Here is a 24,721-nt window from a genome sequence, read left to right as displayed (position 1 = left end):
CAGAGGCAGAGGACATTGGGGGAGACGAAAACACAGAGTACCAAATGACACTTAAGTAGAAGAAGAGCTGGAGCATGCTATCATAAATGAAAGAAACTTAGAGACAAACTTCTTTTAATCCATGTAGTTCAAAGACAAGAGGCCTAGAATGATTCATCTTTTCAAGTAATTTTCCATTGGGACAATTGGGAGACGAGCAGGACTCTATGATTCATTTTGCCCTATCCTTTGGTTTGTTTTTCATTCGACCTAATTGCCTTCTTCTAAGTACTACACTGATCCAAGAGGAGAAAAACAGGGGGCTAACAACTGGAGTTTGAATTTTCATTGTGTATCAATTAAATCATGGTTTGACTAATGCTTGTTTTGTCTTTCATTACCAGCAAGATACCAGGATGACGGCAATTTTGCCCAAGCTGGATCTTCATGTGATACCTGTTTGGCAAAAGGGCATTACAGGCAAAGGAGTTGTTCTCACTGTACTGGATGACGGTTTGGAGTGGAATCACACAGACATTTATGCCAATTATGTAAGTGAGCTGTCTTAGGACTGTGACTTATGGAGCTGTCAATGTAGACATGCAGAACTTTTCATCCTTTTGAGGGGGATTCTGCTTCAATGTCAGTCTGCTGTGGGGACAGCAGGCCAATGCTTTATTCCTGTTGTTACCCTCCTATCAGCCCATATGAACTTGTTTAGCACAAGTGGGTGTAGGTCTGAATGAGGTTAAGGGTTATACAAACTCAGGAGTGTTGGGAAAGTTGGGAGAGTGGTTACTCACATGAATTAAATTATTAAAAGACATTTGGATTTCGAACCACTTGGTGTCTGGGACAATGAAACAATCAAATCAAACCTGACGTGTGAGGTCATTTTCACAGTCTTCTTCTCACATCTTTCATGTCACTGTCCCTGACATTGTGAAATTGCGTAAATGTGATTCCTTTCATGCAAATTCAAAGTAAACACCACTCAGTGGAAAAATGCCAAACTGCAAAAGGAAAAATTTACTAGAAGTGGGAAAATAAATCTTGAAAACTGTACTTAATTGTTTGTGAGGCTCATAATGTAACATGAGCTCCATGATTTATCTTGGGTCTTTATATCAGGGTAGTGAGTATTTCCTCGATAAGATTCTCCCTTATCTTTCTCTCACCCTTTTTACCCAAACAACATTCCCTTGCCATAACTCAAAGTTGAAGAGTAGAGAAAAATTAAAGGAAAAAAAAAAAAGATGTAAAGAGACTAATACAGGGCAGAAATCATAACTAATTGAGAGATATGGAAAATTATGAAATTAGCTGAAGTGGTGATAGACCTATGTGGGAGATGTTTTAAGTGTAGCAATTTGTTCAGAAAATGGAATAGGATCTGGAAGCGTGGCAGTAATTTCAAGTACATTCTCTTTTATTAAATTACATTTTTTAGTATATCTGAGGAGTTCTATCCTGTAGCTACTTCTTTGCACTTAGAATTGCAAGAGATAAGTGCCAGAAGACCAGTAGTTAGCACCATAGTTTTAGATAAGTTATCGAACTTCTCAGAGCCTCACTTAATCTCATTTGAGAAGTGAGGTGTTTGAACCCAGAAAACCGTGGATGTTTTGCTGATTATTTTGTTGTGTTCATCTTTGCTACCTGCTTTTTGGGTACAACAAATATTCAGTGACCAGACCAAAAGCTCAGACATGTAAGTTTCTGAGCTATCTACTAGGAATCTACTAGGATGGAACAGGCAGTAATAAAAAGTGGTAAGGGTACTGCTTTTTATGATGCTACTCTGTTATGTTTGTTGTTTCTTTAGGATCCAGAGGCTAGCTATGACTTTAATGATAATGATCATGATCCGTTTCCCCGATATGATCCCACAAATGAGAACAAGTGAGTAAATGTAAATTTTGTAAACATAAAGTTCTTTAAAATGTTGTTGCCTCATTTGAGAGAATTGCACAATAAATTTGTGTAATTTCACCTCTCAGAGAATGTTGGTGCATACCACAGTGTTTCAATGCCTTTAAAACAGGAACAAAAGTTTTGTTTCTAGATTATCTTCAGATTATAGTCTCATATTTTGCAAAATAAGCTTCTTAAATAATTAAATTATCATTTCAGGGGTTACTGACTACTTGTAGCTTTTGAAAGAATATTTGGGCCATAAAAAGTATAAACTTTCAGTCCTCACCAATTCCTCCATGACTCTTATATTATTTGCAACATACTTGATATTAGCCATGAAAAGAAATATATATATATAGTGGACAACTCCCACAACTTTCTGTGGTGGTCACAACTACATTCACCAGTTTCCCCAAAAGTATGTGACCAAATACCACACAAAAGAAATCCAGCTAAGACCCGGCTTCCAAGTCCAACATAACCTCCAGGGCTTTGAAGTGCAGCGTCATGCTCCAGTTTGTGACAGGTGTGAGGACAAGGGAGGAGAAAGGGGACATCTATTTCTTAGAACAACATCTTCCCATTGCAGTCATAAGGAATAACAGAAGCCAAGGCCCAGGCCTTCCAAGGAAAGTGATCAAACAGAGACTTAACCTTCTCTCCCAGCTACAAAAAACTTCATGCTCCAGGCACATGGGCTCAAAGTGTCCATGCTCAAATGAGAACTCATCTTCGTTCATACTGACATTTATCCTAAATTCCAGGAGACATTCAGATTTCCTGTTCATTTTCCCCAACCTAGAGAAAGTGCACCAAAACAGATAAAATTCAAGGTCAAAACCAGGGGTTTTTGCTATCAATAGGGATGGAATGAGTGAAGCACCTAAAAAGCTGTAGATAGATGTTACAGGAAGCTAAAGTGCTTCCTTTTTCTATCTCCATGGCTGTCTCTTGGACTGTTAACCAACTTAGGTCACTCACCTTTCTCTCTGTATCTCTCCTTCCATGGGGCTGGTACAGTAATATTGGCTTAACCTTGTTCCTTTCTTTGGATGGTGCCTCTCCAAAAGGGAGCCACACAGACTTGACCCCAACTTCTGTGTGTATATTTTTTCCTTAAATGAGAAGAGAGCCATAGAAGAGCTACTTCTTTCCTTCCCATGTACATCTTCAAGAGTTTGAGTAAAGAGGCTAACCACACTACTCCTTAGAGGTTAGAACATTCAGTAACAGAATAGTAGGAATTCCTGGGGAGGCACTTTTGGAGCACAGTGGGAGTGTGTTGGGTGATAACAGGGACAAACTTAGAGCTGTATTTCTGGGTCAGCATAGTGTATGTCCAGTAAGAGCATCTACTTGTTTGGAGCACATCTCTGTAATGTCAGCCTCACTGGTAGTTGTGGCTTTGCCAATTACCAGTAGAAAGAGTGATGTGAGGTAGACCACTTGCTTCTCTCTGTCTCTCCTATGTTTTGGGGGTTGTTTTGGTTTGGTTTGGCTTGGTTTGGTTTTTCTTCTATAAGTGGAGTGATAAGATATTTGCTCCTTACATTTCTGAAAGGAGCTTCCTGAGGAAATGGGACAGTAAGATTGGGATACCCTTCTTCAAATGGTATGAGGACAACAACTTTTATTCTACCACTTATTAAAACTGAGAGAGATCTTTTGTAGCCAGGAGGTGCAGCAGAGGAGGCTGGAGACAGCAGCCTCTTTCTTAGGTTTTGCAGCTCCTTCTTCAACAGATCCTGAATCTAGCTCCTGGATTCACAGTGTGTGATAACTTGTGCTGTGGCCACATTAGCATATGAACACTTGGTAAAATAACACTCTCTGGAAATTCACTGGTCTTGAGAAGGAAGATTTACCTTTGCATTACTATAACAAATATAAGATAAACTTTTAAAAAAGGAAAAGTTTATTTCGGCTCACAATTTTAAAGCTATTAGTCCATGGTGAGTAAGCCGTGTTGCTTTTGCACCTTGGCAAGGCAGCTCATCTTGGTTGGGGTGTGTCTCTACAGCAGGATGTTCACTTCGTGGTGGCAGGAAGTAAAGAGAGGAAGAGATTCCTTTCAGGGCCCCTTCAAGGACACTCCCTCAGCCCCTCAAAACTTCCCGTAGAGCACACTGCTTAAAGAGTCCATCATCTCCCCACAGCACCAAGCTGGAGATCAAGCCTTAACACATGAGCTTTGAGGAGGGTCTGGATCCAGAATCTGGCGAGTTTTCTCTATTAGCTGTTCCCCAAAGGGAGAAATCCTACAGTACAGCATTGATAATCACAACATTTTCCTCTTTCCAAGCAACTCCCAGAGGCTCCATATAGTGATGATTATTTTGTGGCTGAAAATTCTGAGCTTCCAGAGTTTTGCCGGCTGTGGTTTTCTCTATACATAGGGCTGTAATGGTGAAATGTCCAGAGCTTTCAGTGTTTCAAACAGCCCATTGTGGCATGCATGCCATAGGCTCACCATCATTTGCATAGGGTAGTATAAAATGGCCCAGCAGTTAAGAGAAACTCAAGTCAGAATGAGAGAAAATGTTAGGTCTTCCACTTAATAGTTTAGTTCTCTTGAACAAATTATTTAGTTTCTTTGTGCTCAGATTTTAACATCTTTAAAAGGGAATTACTACCTAATTTGATTATTAAGGGATTTCACATGGTTTAGTATTTAGATTTCTTGGACACTGCCTGGCACACAAAAAATGTTAAATATTGTTGATGATGAGGCTGGCAGTGATAGTGATGTTGATGACAGTGATGATGATCAAGGTTTCTCATTTAGCACCTGAAGCAGTGAGAAATCAGCATGACTTGCTGATACGAACCTAAGCAAAGGCACATAAGTTTTCTGAGCTGGTTTACAATCTGTTATTCAGAAATGACACAATGAGCCACTTCTAGAGTCCTCCTATCAACCAGGTATCAGCATCAACGTGATTATCATTTATCAGAAGATATAATAAAAAATAGAGTTGACTTTCTAGCATGTTGTCAGACATAAATTCCTTAGATTTGCAAAATGAATGGCCCCATTTTGTCAGTGTTGGTAGCAATTGGAGACCTATTATCTCCCAATTCCAAGGGCATTATTTCTTCAAACTATCTCTATTGCCTCAGATTTTTATCAACATGTAAATGAGACTAATAGAAACCACAATGAATGTTTCTCTGCAAATCAAAAGAAGAATCACTAAATAATACAATCAAAAAAGTGCAGGTAACTCTTTTTTTTTATGTTGGCACAAATTGTATTCAGTATTTCAATACCAATTACAGATTATTTTTCTAGATAATAACACATGTGACAAGGATATTTAACCAAAATAATAGTAGTCTTTAAACTAGTTCGTAGAATTAAAAAAAAAAAAAACAATTTGTTTACTACCATTGTCCAAAGTTGATAGAAGGCTCTTTTACTGTCTAATTTAGAAAAGAAAAAACTGCGGGTCTGTGTAGAATGACATAGACACACTTTGATAAGATCCTCTCCTCCTCTCTGTGTGAAGGTGGGTAGTGAGGACTGGAGGAGGAAAAGAATTCAGCCCTGTGTGTACCATGACCCTACTGCTTCTTCTTCTTTTTTTTTTTTTTTTTTTTTTTTTTTTACCGGTACCAGGGATCGAACTCATGACCACAAGCTTGCAAGGCAGGCACTTATGCCACTGAGCTAAATCCCCAGCCCCCAACCCCTGACCCTACTGCTTCTTTCACTGTTATATCATGTGAAGATAAAAAATAGATAGTGCATGTCACATCATTTTTGGACAGGGACACAATGTTAGGGATGTTTGTCAACAGGTTGGCTCTGTTGGCTTAAGCAAGGGCCCAGCGGTGAATTTTTTTCCTTTTCTGAGCCCTATTTTTTATCATGTATAAATTGAAAAGCAAGCAGTGGTGACTTTTGGAAACACATTTCTCAGAGGATAATAACTGAAATTTTCCTTCTACAAAAGCAAAGAGTTAATCTACCAACAAAGCAGGCATAACTTTCTCCATGTGAAGATGTACACATTTTTCTCAGTTAATGGTCAATATGATTGTAGTTGCCAGTAAAAGAATCTTAACTCACAGATTAAGTGAAATAGAGACTGAAATTATTTCTGATCCAATAGTGCAAAGTCCAGATTAAAATCATGTGTCCCCTGAGTACCAACCAATCTGTTTTCTAGTGCTGTTTGCTATAATTAGCTTCATTCTCCATAGAGTCTGATTGGCAGCAAGATCCATATAGATCATCTGAAACTTAAGATTTAAAGAGTCCCAAGAAAGGACATAGTTCTCTACCCCAGAATCAGCAGCAGTCCTTGAAAACCATCTGAGTAGACGGCTTCCTAGGTAAGAGTCAGGGAGAGTGGCTTTCTCAAAGTGAAAAACGCAAGTACAGAAGAAACAGCATATATCTCCACATCAGGAAAACCCTGAATTAAAGAAAATTATGTGATTCTGGCTTAGAATTCCTGTCCACTGTTAGTAGCATTCAGTGGTAGGAGACCAAGAAATCATCTTTGCGATTTCATAATAAAAGATAAGTTAGAGTAACTTTGGATGGCTCAGTCAATTTGGGTATTTTATATCCCTGGCCAGGTTTAATTAATAGATGGCCAGCGTAGCACTGTCTAACAGTAGCTGGCTTGTACTGCTGCTCAGATGGAATCCTTTCTGCCCCGTGTGTCAGTGTATTTGGTCACTGGCTCCCCCAGACTACCAGTAGCCTTCACAATACTCCTAGTTTTTCCCACATTGGGATAAATCCATGAAATGGGTTCACATTAACACGTTCTTGACTTACTGGACCTTATGAGTGATGCTGATGGTGGGAAAAGAGCAGTATGTACAGAATTCAGAACTGGTGCTTTAGCGATAGGCGTTAATGTGTTTTAGGGAAGAATCCTACCTCCCCCCACCAAGTACTCTAAAATATTTACCTGACTACAAAACTAATCCTAAACAGGTTTCTGGATTCAATCAGAGTTACAGGAGCACACTGTTTTTCAATTAGTCCATAGTGTCCTGAGAAAATTTCAAACTCCTCTTTAATACTAGAAAATCCTCACATATCTTAATGTGATGTATAGTTAAACGAGAGAAGGAAGATTTACAAAAGGGTTCTGTTCTATCATATTTTGCAGCGTAATCTAACCTGAGGTACTAACCCAAAGTCATTAGGGAAGAAAGTAAGGAAACATTTCACTACCAAAACAGTAAGAAGGAGAAGCCATGTCTGTGATTTTTTCCTGAGTGTCAGAGTTCTCTGAATACAATTAAGAGCTGCCACACACCAGGTTCCTAAATACATGTGAGACACAGTTCTGAGTGCTTTGCACAGGTAGCCCACGGAATCTTCACAAAATTTAGAAGGTAAGGAATGAATCTAATGTCACATGGCTAGTTAAGAGTAGAAGCCAGAATTTCCACTCACATACTTTAGTTATCTTTGTTCTTCATCAAAAACTAACTTTTGTTTAATGCTAAAAGTAAGAAAACCAGTTCCAAAACCAACAAAAAGGTAATATATCATACACCATGGGTTCATATGCAAAACAAATGTTGGTCCCTATTAATGTGCTATAATTAATTCTTTTTAATCCACAGACATGGGACCAGATGCGCAGGAGAAATTGCCATGCAAGCAAATAATCGCAAATGTGGGGTTGGCGTGGCATACAATTCCAAAGTCGGAGGTAAAGCAGAGGGTTGTTCCTGTACTTTGGCCCTTTAATTTGAGGCTTGTATCACCCATGTAGGTGGAGGAGGGGATTTTCAACAACCTGAGGGAGAAATTAGTTCCATGCAGTTTGCTGCAGGGCTTAAGTGTGGTTTGTGAACCAATCAATGGATCTGAACTACGAGAAAACAGATAACCCGACAGCATTTGAACAAATTCTAATTTTTTCTATGTTCTGATGTAGGAGGGACTGTTCCTGAATGCTTCTAAGGGAACAGAAGGAGGATGTTAATTTAGGTAGACTTTCCCTGCCTCTCAATTCAGTAGTTCTTCATTTGTTAGCAAAGAACAGCTTTTAAAAAGTTCCCACAAGGTAATCAAGGACATTTTAATTAAAAAAATTACAAGATGTACAGCAAATCAATAGGGACTGTTGAAACACAGCAGATATTATCACTTTACTACCCAAGAAAGTAGAGAGAGAAATCTGGCCACAGAGAGAGCCACTTCCGGCCAAGGGGGTTCAGGGGAGAGTACCTCATCCTTTGCTCACCTTACCCTCCTGATGGCATCTTTGTGTGCTTCAGGGAGAAGAAAGGGGTCTAACGGCACAGTCATGTTCCAATGATAAAGGGCACAGGGTGGCTTGGCAGGGGCTGATAGAAGGGCAGGAATTGTTTCCCCTCTTCATATTTTTTCTACCTCAGACTCTCACAGTTGTACGATAAATTTGAGTTTAGTTTGGTTTTGAGAAAATACTACCACAAAAAGGTTATTTAAGGAGCAATTCAATTACAGCAAAGCCTCTGCATGTTTTACATGAATGTACTTTGAATTGGAAAACAAATGAATATGTGTGCTAGCAACACTGGTACAGCAGACTCTTCGATTACCAGCACTTTTGTGTATGTGTGTGGTACTGGGCATTGAACCCTGCACCTTTGCACTAAGATACAACCCTGCCCTTTTTAATTTTTTACTCTGAGACAAGGCCTTGCTAAATTGTCCACGCCAGGCCCAAATGTGAGCTCCTCTTGCTTCAGCCTTAAGAGTGCTGGGATTACAGGCCTGCACCAGCAGGTTCAGTTTATGCCTTGTTCTTTATTCCTTGGATACCATCATATTCAAACTGCTGTGGTAATTTAAAGAAAGTGAAGATGGAAACACAAATTATGTAAACAACTAGAAAAAGACTTCACTTCTGAAATTTTAATGAATTCAGCAGCTAAAGTTTATGACAGGTTTTCAGTTTTTGGAGGAAGAATCAAAAGTACGTTTCTTAAGGTAACAAGAGCTGGTTCATAGTGTAGACCTGAAATACAAAGCCTCTGATGCTCAGCCTACCGATGTACTTTGTTATTCTGTGATGTTCTAGCCCCAGTCTGAACAATAATTTCCATTCATGGGTACCTATTGTATATCACTCACCTTCCAATACATCATAGGCAACATATCCTGCAGTTAACAGGATATATTCAGGGGCCAGTTTTTTAGGGTTCAAATTCAGGATCCCACTTCTAAGCTATGTGGTTTTGCACAAGCCATGGGTGTCTCTAGCCTCTGCCTCTCTACCTGTGACGTGTGCCCACATCACAGTGCCCACCTTGCATGGAGGATAAGTTCACATATGTAATGCCTGTGGGATGTGCCTGCACATGAAATATCTTCAGTGCCGTGGAAACTGTCATAACCATCTAGTTGAAGAGAGTGAAGTGCAGAGAGATTTTGTATCTTGCTTACAATCCCAACAGCTATTAAAAAGTAGAGCTGGGATTTTTCCCTTCTAAACTCACTTTTAAGCTTCTCTCTCTCTCTCTCTCTCTCTCTGTCTCTCTCTCTCTCTCTCTCAGCATTTATATGTTTTACTGAACATGCTGATTACACCTTCTCTTATCTTTGCCCCATGAGTGAAAGATAGTGTGAAAGTCTAAGGCCGTACACTATTGTATTATTAGCCAGAAGCTAGGAATAACCAGGTAGCTGCCTGTACTGTCCAAATTGCTTTTCTCCTCCTGGCTCTTGAATTCATGAGCCTGATGCTGAGTGACAGCCTGTTGGAAAGCACGAAAGGCTACTGCATCTGCCTTCTCCTGATGAAAAATGATTTCCCCTCAAGGAGTGAAATCCATGCAATGTTTTCATCCTGAGATGATTTAGAAGAAAAGGAAGACACCCTAAAAATGTTCCTTAACAAATACATAAAAGAATGGCCCCTGGGTTATTCTTAATCAGTGCTTAGAAACAAGGGTTCTTCCCTATTTGTTAGTTTCCTGTTGTGAGCAGATCTTTTCAAACAGCAGTGTTTACACTGCACCGCCCTTTTCACAGCACAGAGCAAGCCACAGCTAGTCATGGTACCATCATCACCACGAACAGGGGCACTGAGGGACAGCTGCCGGATAGGTAAGCCACAGGAAAGCTGTTCTGTCATTTTGTTGGGGCAGTGGAGAGAGGGAACACATTTGTCACTGGCAGCACCATGGCCACTTCTTGTCCAAGGACGCTACTCCCTCTCATCCTCAGGGATATTACTGGGATCCAAGCCTTGAGTGGGACAAAAATTCACAGCTGCCCTAGTACATACTATTATCTCTACAAGGCAGACGAGAAAGTTTATAAGGGCACTGATTGTGCTGTTAGTAGCCAGTCACAGGCATTGGGGACATCCAGTGTCACATTTTTTTTGACTCTAGGAGTCCCTTAAAAATATACGTATTAAACTGTTTGCTTTTCTGTGTACACACTGACATCAGCCTTCCTATTTGTTTCTTTTTCATTTTGCTGTCCAGGCATAAGGATGTTGGATGGCATAGTGACGGATGCTATTGAGGCCAGTTCCATTGGATTCAACCCTGGACACGTGGATATTTACAGTGCAAGCTGGGGCCCTAATGATGATGGGAAAACTGTGGAGGGGCCTGGCAGACTAGCCCAGAAGGCTTTTGAATATGGTGTCAAACAGGTGAGATGCTTAACACCCACCTGAGATGAAATTCAGCCATTAGAATGGGAGATGAAAGGAAGAATGTTTATGTTACATGGAAAAAAAATGCTGCAAATTTCTTGGCAAAGCCACTCAGCATTTTAAATGCACTCAGGGAGCCAAATCATTCTACAGATGATGGAAATTCAAGGTTAAGAGAGTCTTTCTGTTTGAGTCTAACACTGAAGGGAGACTCACTGCTTTCAGGATATAGCTTAAAATATATCTGCATGTTCTTTATTTTCCACTTGCTTTGGGGTTTTTTTACTATGTAAAATATTGCCCTGACTTCTTCCCATTGCTCTGGAAATCCATTATTTTTTAATTTTAGTTTTATTAGTATAAGTTTAGGATTAATACAATGATTACATTCATCATGAGGAGTTGGTGCATGGACACAACACGTCTTAATTCCTTTTACATCTCCTTCTAATCCCCTCTCTCCAGCTCTTGGTCCCCTTCCCATCTGTGAAAGATCTATCTCCCTGTGTCTTATGGGCAGTTTTGCTCTTTAGTTTATTTATATATTGGGTTTCTTATGTAAGACAAAACCATCTGACGAGGCTTGTGAATACAGCAGTGAACCCTCCTCTATTTTGCACATGACTGGAGAATACTGCTGCCTCGGTTGTTGCTCAGACACTAGTGTTTATTGCAGCCTTGCACAGATTCCAAGGCCTTGCCCTCCACAGGATGAGATGAAAATAGAGACTTTAGAGAGCACAAATTGAAAAATCATAGAAAGGATGGCCTTGACGAGTTTCATTCAATTGAAGAGTCCTGTTTAATGCAGCTGCAAGGCAGCTCTGAATAATGCCTGATTTTGTCATTCTATCAGCCAGCAAGAAGATCCAAGCAGAAAGAAAGAGGAAGTTCAAAGATTCAAGGATAGTGACATATGCCAAGAGAACAGTGAAAAAAATTATGAGTAAGTGCTAGAGGCGAGATTATGAATTTGCATAATAAAGAAAAGAAAAGGAAAGAAAGAAAGAAAGAAAGAAAGAAAGAAAGAAAGAAAGAAAGAAAGATGCTTTCTCAGCCCCACCCCAGAGAGAGCTCAGATGAGGATGCTGGCAGCAGGCTGCTTGGCAGACCATGTTTGAAATATACAGTCTCCCAAGATTCCCAGTGTTGAAGCTGGAGGACACAGAGCTGAAAATAGATCCCTAATAACTGTCTGTGAGCTCATGCTTGTGTTTGTTGGGGATTTGTTGTGGCTTAACAGGACTGTAGTAGATGATAACTGACAGTATACATTTTGGCTTTTTCTTTAGGGAAGACAAGGAAAGGGCTCCATCTTCGTCTGGGCTTCTGGGAATGGGGGACGTCAGGGCGATAACTGTGACTGTGATGGCTACACGGACAGCATCTACACCATCTCCATCAGCAGTGCTTCCCAGCAAGGCCTGTCGCCCTGGTATGCTGAGAAGTGCTCCTCCACCCTGGCCACCTCTTACAGCAGCGGGGATTACACCGACCAGCGAATCGTACGTCGCTTTTGTGTCTTTCTGCCTAGCTAGAAGAGCATTCCTTGCACTTACAATGACCCTCCTAACTGACCTTTGGTGGGACTGACTTGCTTCCGTGTGATGTCTCTGTTGGAGAGACTCGGGCTAATTCATTGAAAGCCTAGCATAGATAGGGAAGCTTTGCCTATAGGCACAATGATGCTTCTGCCATGGCGATCTTCCCTTGCTGTCATTTTAAAACTCAGCTCTGAGAAGTCACCAAACCTGTCATTACACACAGCCGAGATTCCAAATGTCTTTCCTGCTTGTCTGATGCCTCCCGGGAAACAGTCTAAAAGGACATTTCAGGGTTGTAGGCTTTATCACCCTTGTACTTGCTTATACTTTAGTAGCAGGGATATACTCTGACTTGCCCTTTAGCAAATGATAAAAATACAGAATCTACACGAGCAGTCTCTCCTAAAAACAGACAACCTGCAAGAAAATAACAGCCTCACTTTCCCCTGAGATGAACTCCTCTGTGTAGAATAAGCAGCTCAGGAATGCTCTAAGCTCAAAGAGCTCTTCCAACCTACGCTTGCCTGTGCCTGCATTTCCCTGACTCAGACAGCCAGGGGCAATTATTGGATTTCCCTTCAAGGGCATGATGATGAAGGCCCATTCGGAGACTTTGAGAACAAAAAGAGGCACTTTTAACTTAAAAATTTAAACCTTCAAATTTAACATTGGGCAGAGAAAGAACCAACCAACTAAGGTATGTAGCTCCTAATCTCAATGCAATAGTAGGTCATGATTCAGTTAGACTGTGGGTGAACCCCATAATAATTACCTTGGAATATGTTCACAATTCCCATTAATGGCATCTCAACAGAATTATCAGCATTAGTGTCTTTCAGGGAGGATGGCTATTTTGTAACTGATTTTGCATTGTAGTCTGGGCAGTAAGCTACGTGGTTTTCACTTAAAAATGCTGGCCTCTTTCCTATGCCGTATCTTCCATTACTTGCATAATAGACACTGACATTCTACCCAGGAGCTGTTCACGGCAGACATTCTCTATAGACTTTCACTGGGGCATCAGACATCTGCCCCTCTTATCATCAAAGCTCTTGGCTGTTGCCATCACTCTGGGTGTTCCCAGCTGTCTTTTGAAAATGGCCTGTTAAACAGTTTAGACTCTCATAGACAGCCCATCTTCTGGGCTACTTTGCACAGAAGCAGCCAAGAATTTTCCATGCATCTTTGTAAAGCCCTCCCTAGGTAAACCAACCCTAGGGAAGAGAGACAGCTGGTGGGTTCTATTTGAGAAAGTCGCAGTAGTGCAGCTTTCTCCTTACACAACCTCTCTCTCAGCACAGTCATCTCCGGGGGCTTATTTGCGTCAACAGGTAAAAACTGCAACCTCGCTTCCTCAGCACTCTGAGGAGCAGAGACACCATAGCTTATAAAATCCAGCAACTCCAAGTAGGAAGCCAAAGGAAGTGATAATGAAACAAATCATTTTTTTACACCTTCCTCCCACACATTGAAATCTCTAGCTCAGAACTAGTGCTGAAGCCTAACTGAATATCTTGTTAGTAATCCTTTGGCCCAACTCATTGTTCAGTAGCAGAACTGAAGTCCTCCAAGCAGACTGATGGGAAATCATCTGAGTTTCTTCCTTTCATGTTAGCAGCCTCCTCATTACCCTAAAGTTAGCCTGCACAATTCCTTCCATGAGAAAATACTGTGTAAAAATACCTTCACAGGTGGGATCTCACATAAGCCTCAGGGAATATGAGTCAGGGAATGTAAATCTCACTCTACAGATGGGTAAACCAAAGGACATGCACATGAGACACATCTAAAGAATAACTACTCTAGAATTTAGACCCAAAACTAAGACCAGTACCCTTTTTCTGTGAAAAACCTATCATTTTCATCAAAGTGCAGTTGTAGACTCTAACTCATAGGCATCAAATCTAGATAACAGAAAGTCCAAAGTATACACGAAGTGAATTTTAAACAAGTGGTTCAGGTGACTAAGATCAGGATGGCTTCATCCTACTGAAGAGACAACCAAATGTCAAAATGAAGGCTAATGGGAATTTAGAATGAGGCAGAATTTCTAAATATGCTGGACCAAACACAATGGACCTGATGATTAAGGGGCCAGCATGATTCACAGTGATTTCTTTTTTACAGACTGCAGTTTGTTTGGGAGTCTCAGAAGAGAAAATATTCATAGTGGGAGTATTTCATCCCCAGAAAAGGCATCTTGGTGCCAGAATTATAGACAAGTTGCATAGAGAGAAAAGTGATCTAAAATATCAGCAGATGGCAAACATCCGCTTGTGGTTTAGGGAGGAAGTAGGGAATGGAATCAGCTGGGCTTTCTGGTCATAGTAGATGCAGACCTTGGTACGGTTACCCCCATCATTCATCATGTGTCCCTCCCCTCTCTCCCCCTGCCATCCAGACAAGTGCAGACCTGCACAATGACTGCACGGAGACCCACACGGGCACTTCGGCGTCTGCACCCCTGGCTGCTGGCATCTTCGCTCTGGCCCTGGAAGCAAAGTAAGGCCCTGAAAGCTTCTGATCACCTTGACAGAGGCTGCTCATCCCTCTTAGGACATATTTTGTTTCCTGAATATGTGGTTATAGGAGAAATTTTGGAAAACTTAAAAAAAAAAGGAATATAAGTTCTATTCCTGCTACATAGAGAAAACCATTGTTAGCCTCTTGATGTAGGTCTATACACACATATCTTAGAAAATGGAGAGCTTAAGACGCATGTTGTTTTGTAATTTTTTAAAAATCCAGTCTATCATATTAAATGTACTCTCTGATATTTTCTGATATTTAAGTTAATGGTCCTTGACCTTTAAAAGCTGACAGTTTTTCCCCTGTCTTCTTCCTATTCCGCTGTAAGACTCTCTTCCCATATGTTATCCAAATAATTTTCTGTAGGTGGTATTATGAATGGCAAGCTCATAAAATATCCTCTATGCAAATATATAAGCCTAGTCCTGGAGCTAATACAGGCATATCAGGAGACATGAGACTTGAAATCAAGCTTTTGCCTTTTCATAGATTCCATAGCATAACTGTAAATTTTATTTAAAATATCTGATCATCCTTAGGTAAACATTTTTGCCAATAAACATTGATTATCATCTCTGATAATTTTTTCAAGATAAACAGTCAGAATTGGAATATTTAGGCCAAAAAACTGGCATGCTTTAATGATTTTGATGCATGTTGACAAGTTGCTGCCTTGAAAGTCTATACCATTTTATAGTCTAAGTGAAAGTGCCAGTTTCTAAACCCTTGCCAGAATTGATCTTACCTATTTAAGCATTTGTGTTTTCATAGGTAAAAATGGTATCTCATTTTAATATATATTTTATTTTATTACTAATGAAGCTCAATATTTTATATCCTTTGGGCATTCGCCTTCTGAGATTGCCTCTTTCCTGCTTTGATTTTATTTTATGATTTTGGTTCTAAAAACCTATTAATACTTTACTAGTTTGATATTTGACTTTTAATTTTGTTTGTAAGTAATTTTAGTGTAATGAAGTCAATATATATTTACATAGGTTTGGTATTCTGTTTCTTTAAGACAGCTTTCTTTGTTTTTATGCTCAGAAAAAAATTCCATAACCCAAAATTAGATGAACATTTATTTATATTTTTTATTATGGTTGTTTTGCCATGTATAAATTCTAAATCCTCTCAGTACTTTTTTCATGAATGGTGTTAAAAAGGATTTGACATTTTTCCCCTGACAATAGTTACCCCATCATTCAATCCTTAACACAGAAGGGAAAATCTAATCATCACTTACTATACATTCACAGAGCTTTATTTGCCCTCATTCCTGCTTTATTGCGTTAAATAGTATATCAGTTGGTTTTTTTCTGTTGCTGGACATAATGTCTGACACTCAAATCATAACAGAGGAAAGGTTATTTTGTTCATGGTTATTAGCTTGTGATTGCCTGGTTCCAAGGCAGACACATCATGGCAGAACGACATGGTGTAACAAAGTTGTGTAGTTTGCAGAGGCTCGATAGAAGAGCCAGAGAAGAATGCCAGAAAGGAATGAGTATATTACTTAAGTCAGTACCTCCATGACTCCCACACCAAGACTCACCAAGAGCATGCTCTACTGATCTAGTTATTTCCTCATCCAGATGAGGGTGAATGGTCACAATCCACCCCTTGTCAACTTCACCCCCAAATACATATCCTTACACCATTCTTAATCAGTAAATAAAAACAATAATGAGATTATAGTTCCATGTAACATAATACAATTATCCTATGGACATCTGGAAATGAAATAATCCCTTCCAAAAAGTTTCAGCAGTTCTAGAATTTTTCAAAAGTCCAAATCTCTTCTGAGACTCAAGGGAAACTCTCACATGTGAATCTCTATAAAATAAAATAAATCATGTAATCTCAAGGTACAGTGACACAGGTTAAACATTCTTTTTCCAAAAGGGAAAAGTAGGGAGACAGAAAAGAATTGTACCAAGGCAAGAGTGAAAATTAGCAAGTAATAAATTCTGTAGTTCCATGTCCAGCATCTGGGGCATGTGGTGATAAAATATGTTCCAAAGGGCCTTGTTGGTACCACTCCTATGCTCTTTGTGCCCCACACAAGGCCTCTCTTTTGACTGATTCTTAGCTTCATTTTCTAGAGCTGTCCTCAGCTGACATTATACATTCCTGAAATTTCTGACTTCCTTGAGTTTTCACTACATGTTCTGCTTTACTCCCATAGCTCCACACTATCTTCTCAAGGATTCTTTGCCTGGCTTCTCAGGTCTTCCTTTGAAACCTGAATGGATACATTCCTCACCCCATAACTCTTGCATTCTGTATGCCAGTAAAACTAGCATCACATGGGCAATACCAAGGCCTCCTGTAAGTAGAAACAGTAGCCAGGCCCCCTTGGACCATGGTTGCAGAGACTTCTAAGTACCTAGATGGCTGAGCATCATGAAATAAGAGGTCCCAAAGATTCCTTTCTCAAATGAAAGGTTAATCCCTTTGCACCAGTAAGTCTACAATGGCTGAGATCCTGCTGATTCCTGGGATGATCTCAAGGCATCTTTCTTCTTGTCTCTGTACAAGGTACATGCTTCTGTTTTTAATGGCATTTGTCTCTTTAGCAGTCACATCTTCTCTGGACCCAACTTTACACAGGGTTCCTTCTGGGCCAAAATTTGAGTTCGTTAACTTTTCTGTTGTGTCTTTTGTCCCCAAATCTCTCTATAAATGTAATTAAAAGCAGGCAGCAGTCCTTGAGCCACAGCCTGAATGTTGGGCTTCCTTGATATTTGTTCTGCCAGATTAATCATTACACAGTCTTTAATCTCAGTGTAAAGTCTTAGGACATGGAAAAAATACAGAAAAATTTTATATCAGAGAGTAAGATACATGGCCTCTTGTTCAATGGAATCAGTGGAATCAATGGAATTCAGTGGTATCAATGGAATCAATGGAGTCATTGATTCCAAATGAAACTTCCAGAGCCTGGCCTTTCATGTCCACCTTTCTGTCAACATCCTGGTCTTCTGAGCCCTGGCCATAATTTCTCATCAAATTTTGTTTACACCATTATAGGGCTTCTCTAGCCCACTTCTTGAACCTTTCCAAACTCCTCCCATAAGCTGGTTCCAAAGGCTTCTAAACCAGATGGTCAAGCATAGTCACAGCAACAACCTTACTTCTCTGGTACAAATAATTGATAGCAAATCTTGTAAGTCACTATGAATGTGTCTAATAAGGAGTCTGTGCTAGACGTAGGTTTATAGTCTCTAGTGAGAATACAGTCATCCCCTCATATCCTGTTCACAGAAGTAGAAGAGTTTGGCCTTTGTTATACCTAGAGAAGCCATGAAGTTTCCAAACCTTTGCCCAGAACAGCCCAGCATAGCACTAGAAACGTTTAGACTATGGAGATGTTGTGTAGTCTCTGGGTATCTCAGCAATGAGATGGCCATATAAGCAAGACAGCTTTCCAAGGCTCTTATACAGAGTTTACCTACTTGAAAATGGGAAGATGTTTTATTAATGGAAGAATCAAATCTGGGTGTTCAATCAGAAATCAATCTTGGCACCAACAGAAAAACTATGCCAGAACCTGAATATACTTGTAATAGCATGATAAGCTAAAACTGTCATCAGCAAATACAAACTAACTTCAAAGAGATATTCAAGTAAGAAATTTTGTAAGGAACACCTAGCTTCAAGTTCTAAATATATCACTAGCTGTGTGACTTATGGCAGTTAGTTCATTTGTAGGTGTTCAGTCTTATCTACAAAATGAAAGGGTCAAATCACACCATTTTTCTTAAAATACTTCTCTTCATAAGATTCTCAGATCTGAAACTGAAGACAAGGGCATATAAAAAAGCCCAACATGAGCTGTTGGGTTGGTAGTGAGGGGGCTTGTCTAGAAGAAAATGTGAAACGAGCTTACAATATTTATAATGTCAGGACATAGACTCTTAGCCATGAGAAGCTACTAAAAGAAATCTACCTTTAAAATTTTGAGTATAGAATCTTTCTTCCATACTCAGTAGAATGATGCAAAATATGACTAGCCAGGCCTAATCCTGTTTGTTTGGTAACCAATATAGTAAAAATATCCATCTAGCTGAACAGATATGATTTTACTTTTGCAGATAAACTGGAATATTAAAAGTGGGTTGTGATTTCTCAAACATAAAGCCTTCTTTTTGTATACAAGTGGGAAATGACCTAAGAATTATGTAGTCTTATTAATCTCATTAGTCTTTGATGAACTCACCCTAAATCTCTGTAACTATGAAATACATGGGTGGTTTTCAAGTGGTCCATAAATCTCTTTGCAACTCAATGCAGAATTGCTTAAAAATATGTGTATGGAATTACTTTGAAGAATGGTTTATAAGTTCCCCAGGTTCTGACAATGTTCATAACTTAAGAGACAATGTCTATTATCGTCCAAAAAATTATGAGAATTTAATTCCCTTCATTTTGATTTCATTCATTAGTAAGATGGACATTTATATCCTTTCTACCAAAGTATATTGATATGTCTGTTCTCAGTTGAATGATTTTCTGAACTCTGTTCAACTGCTTATATGTAGACTATATTGTATCACAGTATCTGAATGCCAGCATTTCTAAAAGTGAGATCAAGCCTCATCCCTACATACTCAAGATTGAAAAAATCATTTAAACATGTGTAATTCCCCCAAAGAATACTATTACATGACTTTCAAAGAATAACTATATACAACTTAACAGAAAAAGAGCTCTTCATTGTATTTGTCAGGAATAGTGACAATCAACATACATCAAGTTCTTACCATAGGCCAGAACTTATGCTAACCTTTTACATTGATTCACTTTTATACTTTCTTACAACATAGAAATTATTAATTGCATTTTATAAATAAAGAAATTGAGGTATTGAGAAATAAAACTGAAAACTCAGAGAGATTTAAACTCGGATCTGATCCCAAATATGTGCTATCAGCACCCACAATATATTGTCTCCCATAACCCTGCTGGGGAGAGAAATGCTGGATCAAAACTTCTTATCCTATCAATCAGAGGACAATTAAGATGACCTAGGCTGATGTAAATTAATTTGCATTTGTGAATTCTTACTGTTTTCTGTCAAAACTAGACTATGTAGCTAGGAGAAATGGGAAAAGGAACTAGAAAGAGAAAGAATAATTTCTTGCTAAAATATGTACAGGATAATACTTTTGTTTCCTAGAACACTGTTTCTTGAATGCCAGCAACATAGTAATCACCTGTGACATTTATTTCACATGTGGATTTCCAGTTCATATTGCTAGCAACTGAGATTCTGATGTTTCAAATACATGACCCAGTAATCTCCATCTCTAGCAAGCATCCTAGGCAGTTTTAATGTGCCTGCTTATGGCAGGATCAACGGCTATAAAGAACTACTTCCTTCAAACTCATCCAGTTGCGATTGTAAGGATGCCATTAGGGTATTTAATAGGCAAATCCTGGAGCTAAAAATACTAAGAGAGAAATTCCTTGCATAAATGGCTGTGGCACCATCATTAATATGCAGTGACTGTAGCTAAGAAAGCTGGCAGACAGTAGACTCAGTCTTCATAGACTATTCAAAAGAACCAGAATGATTTTTAATAGGGGAAAAAAATTCTGAAGTGAATCATTGAATCTCTTTATGCCTTCGGCAGTATTATACTGGAACCAATCTTAGGTTATTTATTAAAATCTAAACATAGAGAAATGGACTTTCAATATTGCATGAAGCCTTTGCAAAACAAAACATAACAATAAAAAATCCCTGTAGGTGGTGAAAAATTATGAAGTCCAAGTTAGAAAATCTTCAACATCTGGCCTCATCTATGTGTACTTCAAGATTGAACAAAGGAACCAGTAAGAATTTTCACTATTGAAATTTGTCTTTAGACTACCTTACTTATATCTCTTCTAACTAGAAGCAGTGATTAATTTCAATGTTTAATTCCATAGCCCTTATTTTCTGTAAACATATCTTTGATTAGCAACATAATGTGGTTTTTTAAAAAGTAATTATCGTGGCTGCTATTATACACTAATTAACGAAAGAAGGCTTTCAGGAATGATTTATACTATTGTTAACATCTCCTTTTCATTTATGAAGCACAAGCACACAAATGAAAATAACTCTTTTAGGAACCTAGGTGTAATTTTTCTAGTTGCATGACAATGAAGCTAAAATATTTTTCAAAAACTAGATGAAAGAGAATTTTGTTGGGGTTGTAGCTCAGTAGGTGAGTGCTTGTCTATCATTCACAAGATTCAAAATTCAATTCCCAGTAGCAGAGAGAGAGAGAGAGAGAGAGAGAGAGAGAGAGATCGAGACCTGAAGAGGCCTCTATCCAAGGACTGAAATACATCTAAGAACTTCATTCATAGGGCTGGAGAAGTACAGAGGCAAACAGCAGAATCACACACAAGTTTTTACCAGGATCCTAACTCCTGATTGTTTAGGAATGCACAATTCCTCTTTCTTGCCACCAGGGGACTGTGTAACCAGTGCATTATGGGCTCAGGGGATACAGCAGGATATTGAGGTGAATCCACCTGATGATTACTCTGCACGCTTGCAGTTAGATATTAAAAACATGAAGGGGAGTCCTGTGCACATTATTTATTAAACCATGGATCTTAAAGACAAGAGAAAGCTTGATCTCTTACTACAATTTAAAGACTAATAGCAATGTTTTAAAATTATATTCAGCCTATTTAAGAAAAGCACGTTCAAATACCAGCCAACCACTGCTTTGCTTGTGCCCTTGAGCCTAGAATTCTTCTGGGTGACTGGTATACAAAAGGCAACAAGTTAAATAAAGACCTGACACCTTCTCTTGACTGAATTCTATCTATAGAGATGGACACTAACAAAACACAAAAAATTGAGATCTTAAAGTGATCAAAGAAGGCCTCATCATACAGTAGATCCAACAATTCCTTAAATCTCCAGTGTATCTAAAGTGGTGCTTAATTGATCTTACTGAAACTTCTAATGTTATCATTTTCTTGCTCCAAAATCATCAGTAATTTTCCATGCCTAATGGACAAAGTACAGACTCCTTCTGTGATGTTCAAGGGTCTCATCACTTCAGCATTGTCTCTTCCCTACTCCAGCAGACCACTTTGTCATCTGTCTCCACCTTGTCCTGTCCAGGCTCCTGCTTTGGCCCCACTTGCCTCTTATTCTCTTCTTTAGTGCCACTTTTTCCAAATCTTCCAGACCTTCACAGTTTAGCTCAAATCCTTGTTTCTAACAAAACCTTCCTACATCTTTCCATTCCATAGAAATTCTTTCTCTAAACTCTCACAATACAGTAAGTTATGAATTCAAAATCCAATGTATTATGTCTATAAAAAGACAGACATTTTCACTGGAGCTTCTTAAGGACAAGAACTAGCTGATACAGAGTCATCCATGATTTCTACCAGCAATTGGTTTTAGGACTCTCCATAGATACAAAATCAATAGAACCCCCTTACATAAAATGGCATAGTACTTTGCATAAAACCTAGATACATCCTCTTGGGCACTTTAGATCATCTCTAGATTATTTAGAATGCCTAAAAGAATGTAAATCCTATGGATATTGCTATAAACTGTATTGTTATGGATAATAAAAAGTTTGTATGTGTTCAGTATGTATGCATCTGTTTTTTTCTGCATGTTTTTGATCCATTGGTCACATCTTCAGATGCAGAGTACACAGCTCTACAGCTGACTGTAGAAAGAAAAAAGTTAAAATGCACTTTGGAATAAGTAGCTAGCCATGTCTTTAAAATATGATTCTTCCTAGAAAAATTCAAGACCTCATCTGTGGAAAAGGCTAAGACTTCATGGATAGCATAAAATTTTGGTCTAGTTAAATACAAACAATTAGAAATCAGGGACAAAGTTTTATACTTCTACAATGTATTAAGATATTTCACAGTATGGGTGAAAGTTTCAGGATGGTACCTTAAGCTCTAAATAAAACAACACCTCAATAGTCCTTGTAACTACAAAAGACATTTTATCATCCCTGAATAGAAGTGCTTATTTTTAGCACTTGATTTTGCAAGGAAACTTCATTTTATCCCTGATAGATACTTTGGCTCACTTTTCCTTCAGCCCAAACCTCACATGGAGAGACATGCAGCACTTGGTTGTCTGGACCTCAGAGTATGACCCACTGGCCAATAACCCTGGATGGAAAAAAAATGGAGCAGGCTTGATGGTGAATAGCCGATTTGGATTTGGCTTGCTAAATGCCAAAGCTCTCGTGGACTTAGCTGATCCTAGGACCTGGACCAGTGTACCGGAGAAGAAAGAATGCGTGGTAAAAGACAATGACTTCGAGCCCAGGTACTTACCTTACATCCAGGACTTTTTAACAAATGTATGCCCTACAATGTTTGTTATACCAGCTAATTGTCTTCTCACCTACCACAGTAAAGGGACATGAAACTGATAGATGGCTCCCAATGGAGAATTATTAAGAGCCCACAGATTTATGTCATGTTAGCATATTTGGGTTTTCTTCTTGTTGATCACCTCCCACATTGCATTAAGCTTAAGATGCACCATTGCTTTATACACCACTAATAAAAAAATTGCCAAACTACAACCAATCAAAAATCAGTTTCAAGGCTTATTCAAATTTAACCTAGTTTTAAAAAGTGCATCTTTGGGTTGATAAAGTAGAATGTGCTGGCTAGTATAAAGTCTGTTTCCAAAATAGATTTGCCTCATGCGACAGTGCTATGTGATTCATATTTCTTCTCCATGAAGGATCCTTGCTCATGCTTCTTTTATTTAGAACATATATATGTTCTTATGACTTATCATATCTAGTCACAAAAGCAGAGTCTGCTCAGAATGCTTCATTGTTTCTATCAAGAAAATAATAATAATAATACCAAAAGCCAAATGAGAGGCTGGAGAGCATGCCTATGGAAGTCTTTATAGATAAAATCATGTTTTTGTTAACAGTGCTTTAGATATTGTAGTAATAAAGCTTGCTTGAATTTGGTTCCACAGCAAGTAGTATTGTACTTAAGTGTTTGTGTTCCCTATTACTTTATGCATTTAATTATTTCATAGCTAGTCTTGAATTGAGTTTCACATATAACAAATGCCAAGCTGAATATTAGGTCAAGACTAATGGGTACTCCTACGCATTATGCGCATGAAAGACAGGGCACACTATTTAATGCTGACTGTTTCATGTATTTAGAGCCCTGAAAGCTAATGGAGAAGTTATCATTGAAATTCCAACAAGAGCTTGTGAAGGACAAGAAAACTCTATCAAGTCCCTGGAGCATGTGCAATTTGAAGCAACAATTGAGTATTCCCGTAGAGGGGACCTTCATGTCACACTCACTTCTGCTGCTGGTAAACTTAAAAGCATTTCTTCTAAAATTTCAAGTGTAAATCAATGGTATTTTTGTTTGTGTGGAGTTTTGTTTTTGTAGAACTAATTTTCCTAATATGCATTTTCAAGTCTAAAAACTACACTCATTTTTCTTGGTGTTAAATTTCTTCTGCACTACTCACCCTTAAATAAGCAAAAAAATGTGGCCTATTCTAATAATTCCAGCTAATAAAATGTTATGAAGTCATCCATTTTCAAACAATGTTTCAGGTTACTGACATCATTTATTTCTTTTAGGGAATATGTTTGCAAAAGTTACTTTGATAATTCACAAAATTTAAAGATATATCTGAAACATGCCAAGAATCAGTTGAAAAATAGACATTCTAATACATAAAAGAAGGTGGTAACTAATAAAATTCCCATCATGCTGTGAATAAGTCTATATGATGTGTGGATATATGTCCTTTTCCTGAAATAGCTCTAACTCAGATACACTAAGAACTGATGAGTCATAAATCACAGTCCAACCAGGAAAAGTTATCCCAATGCTGTTTCATTTTTGGTAGGACCCAGCTGACCAAATTTAACTTCTAGAAGTGATAAATGAGCAAATATGAGCTACTTCTGTGAATCCCTTCTAGGATATGAACTCCTGAAGGGTTAGAGCAGATGCCATCTAGGTGTCTTGTAATTGGCCTGAAATATAATGTTTTTTCTTTACTTAATCTTTTACTTTGATTGAAATATTATTTATTGATCTGGATTTGAAAATTTAGAGTTACTT

General features: G+C 38.6%; 1 protein-coding gene across 2 annotated transcripts in view; it reads left to right on the top strand.

Moving 5' to 3' along the window:
• Window positions 1–24,721, top strand: part of Pcsk1 (proprotein convertase subtilisin/kexin type 1) — a 41,547-nt gene that overhangs the window by 9,279 nt on the left and 7,547 nt on the right. For both annotated transcript variants that reach the window (XM_003479433.5, XM_063245383.1), the window contains exons 4-11: window positions 384–530; window positions 1,805–1,881; window positions 7,492–7,580; window positions 10,354–10,526; window positions 11,822–12,034; window positions 14,475–14,575; window positions 22,692–22,925; window positions 23,797–23,954. In XM_003479433.5, the coding sequence (XP_003479481.2) occupies window positions 384–530; window positions 1,805–1,881; window positions 7,492–7,580; window positions 10,354–10,526; window positions 11,822–12,034; window positions 14,475–14,575; window positions 22,692–22,925; window positions 23,797–23,954 (1,192 nt within the window). The remainder of the gene's footprint in view (window positions 1–383; window positions 531–1,804; window positions 1,882–7,491; window positions 7,581–10,353; window positions 10,527–11,821; window positions 12,035–14,474; window positions 14,576–22,691; window positions 22,926–23,796; window positions 23,955–24,721) is intronic.

This window comes from Cavia porcellus, unplaced genomic scaffold (genome assembly GCF_034190915.1).
Source record: "Cavia porcellus strain 051 isolate PalLab524CR breed Dunkin Hartley unplaced genomic scaffold, mCavPor4.1 scaffold_2, whole genome shotgun sequence".
NCBI classification, from domain to species: Eukaryota; Metazoa; Chordata; class Mammalia; order Rodentia; family Caviidae; genus Cavia; species Cavia porcellus.
Note: the sequence above shows the minus strand (reverse complement) of the source record. Positions and strands in the feature narration are given on the sequence as shown.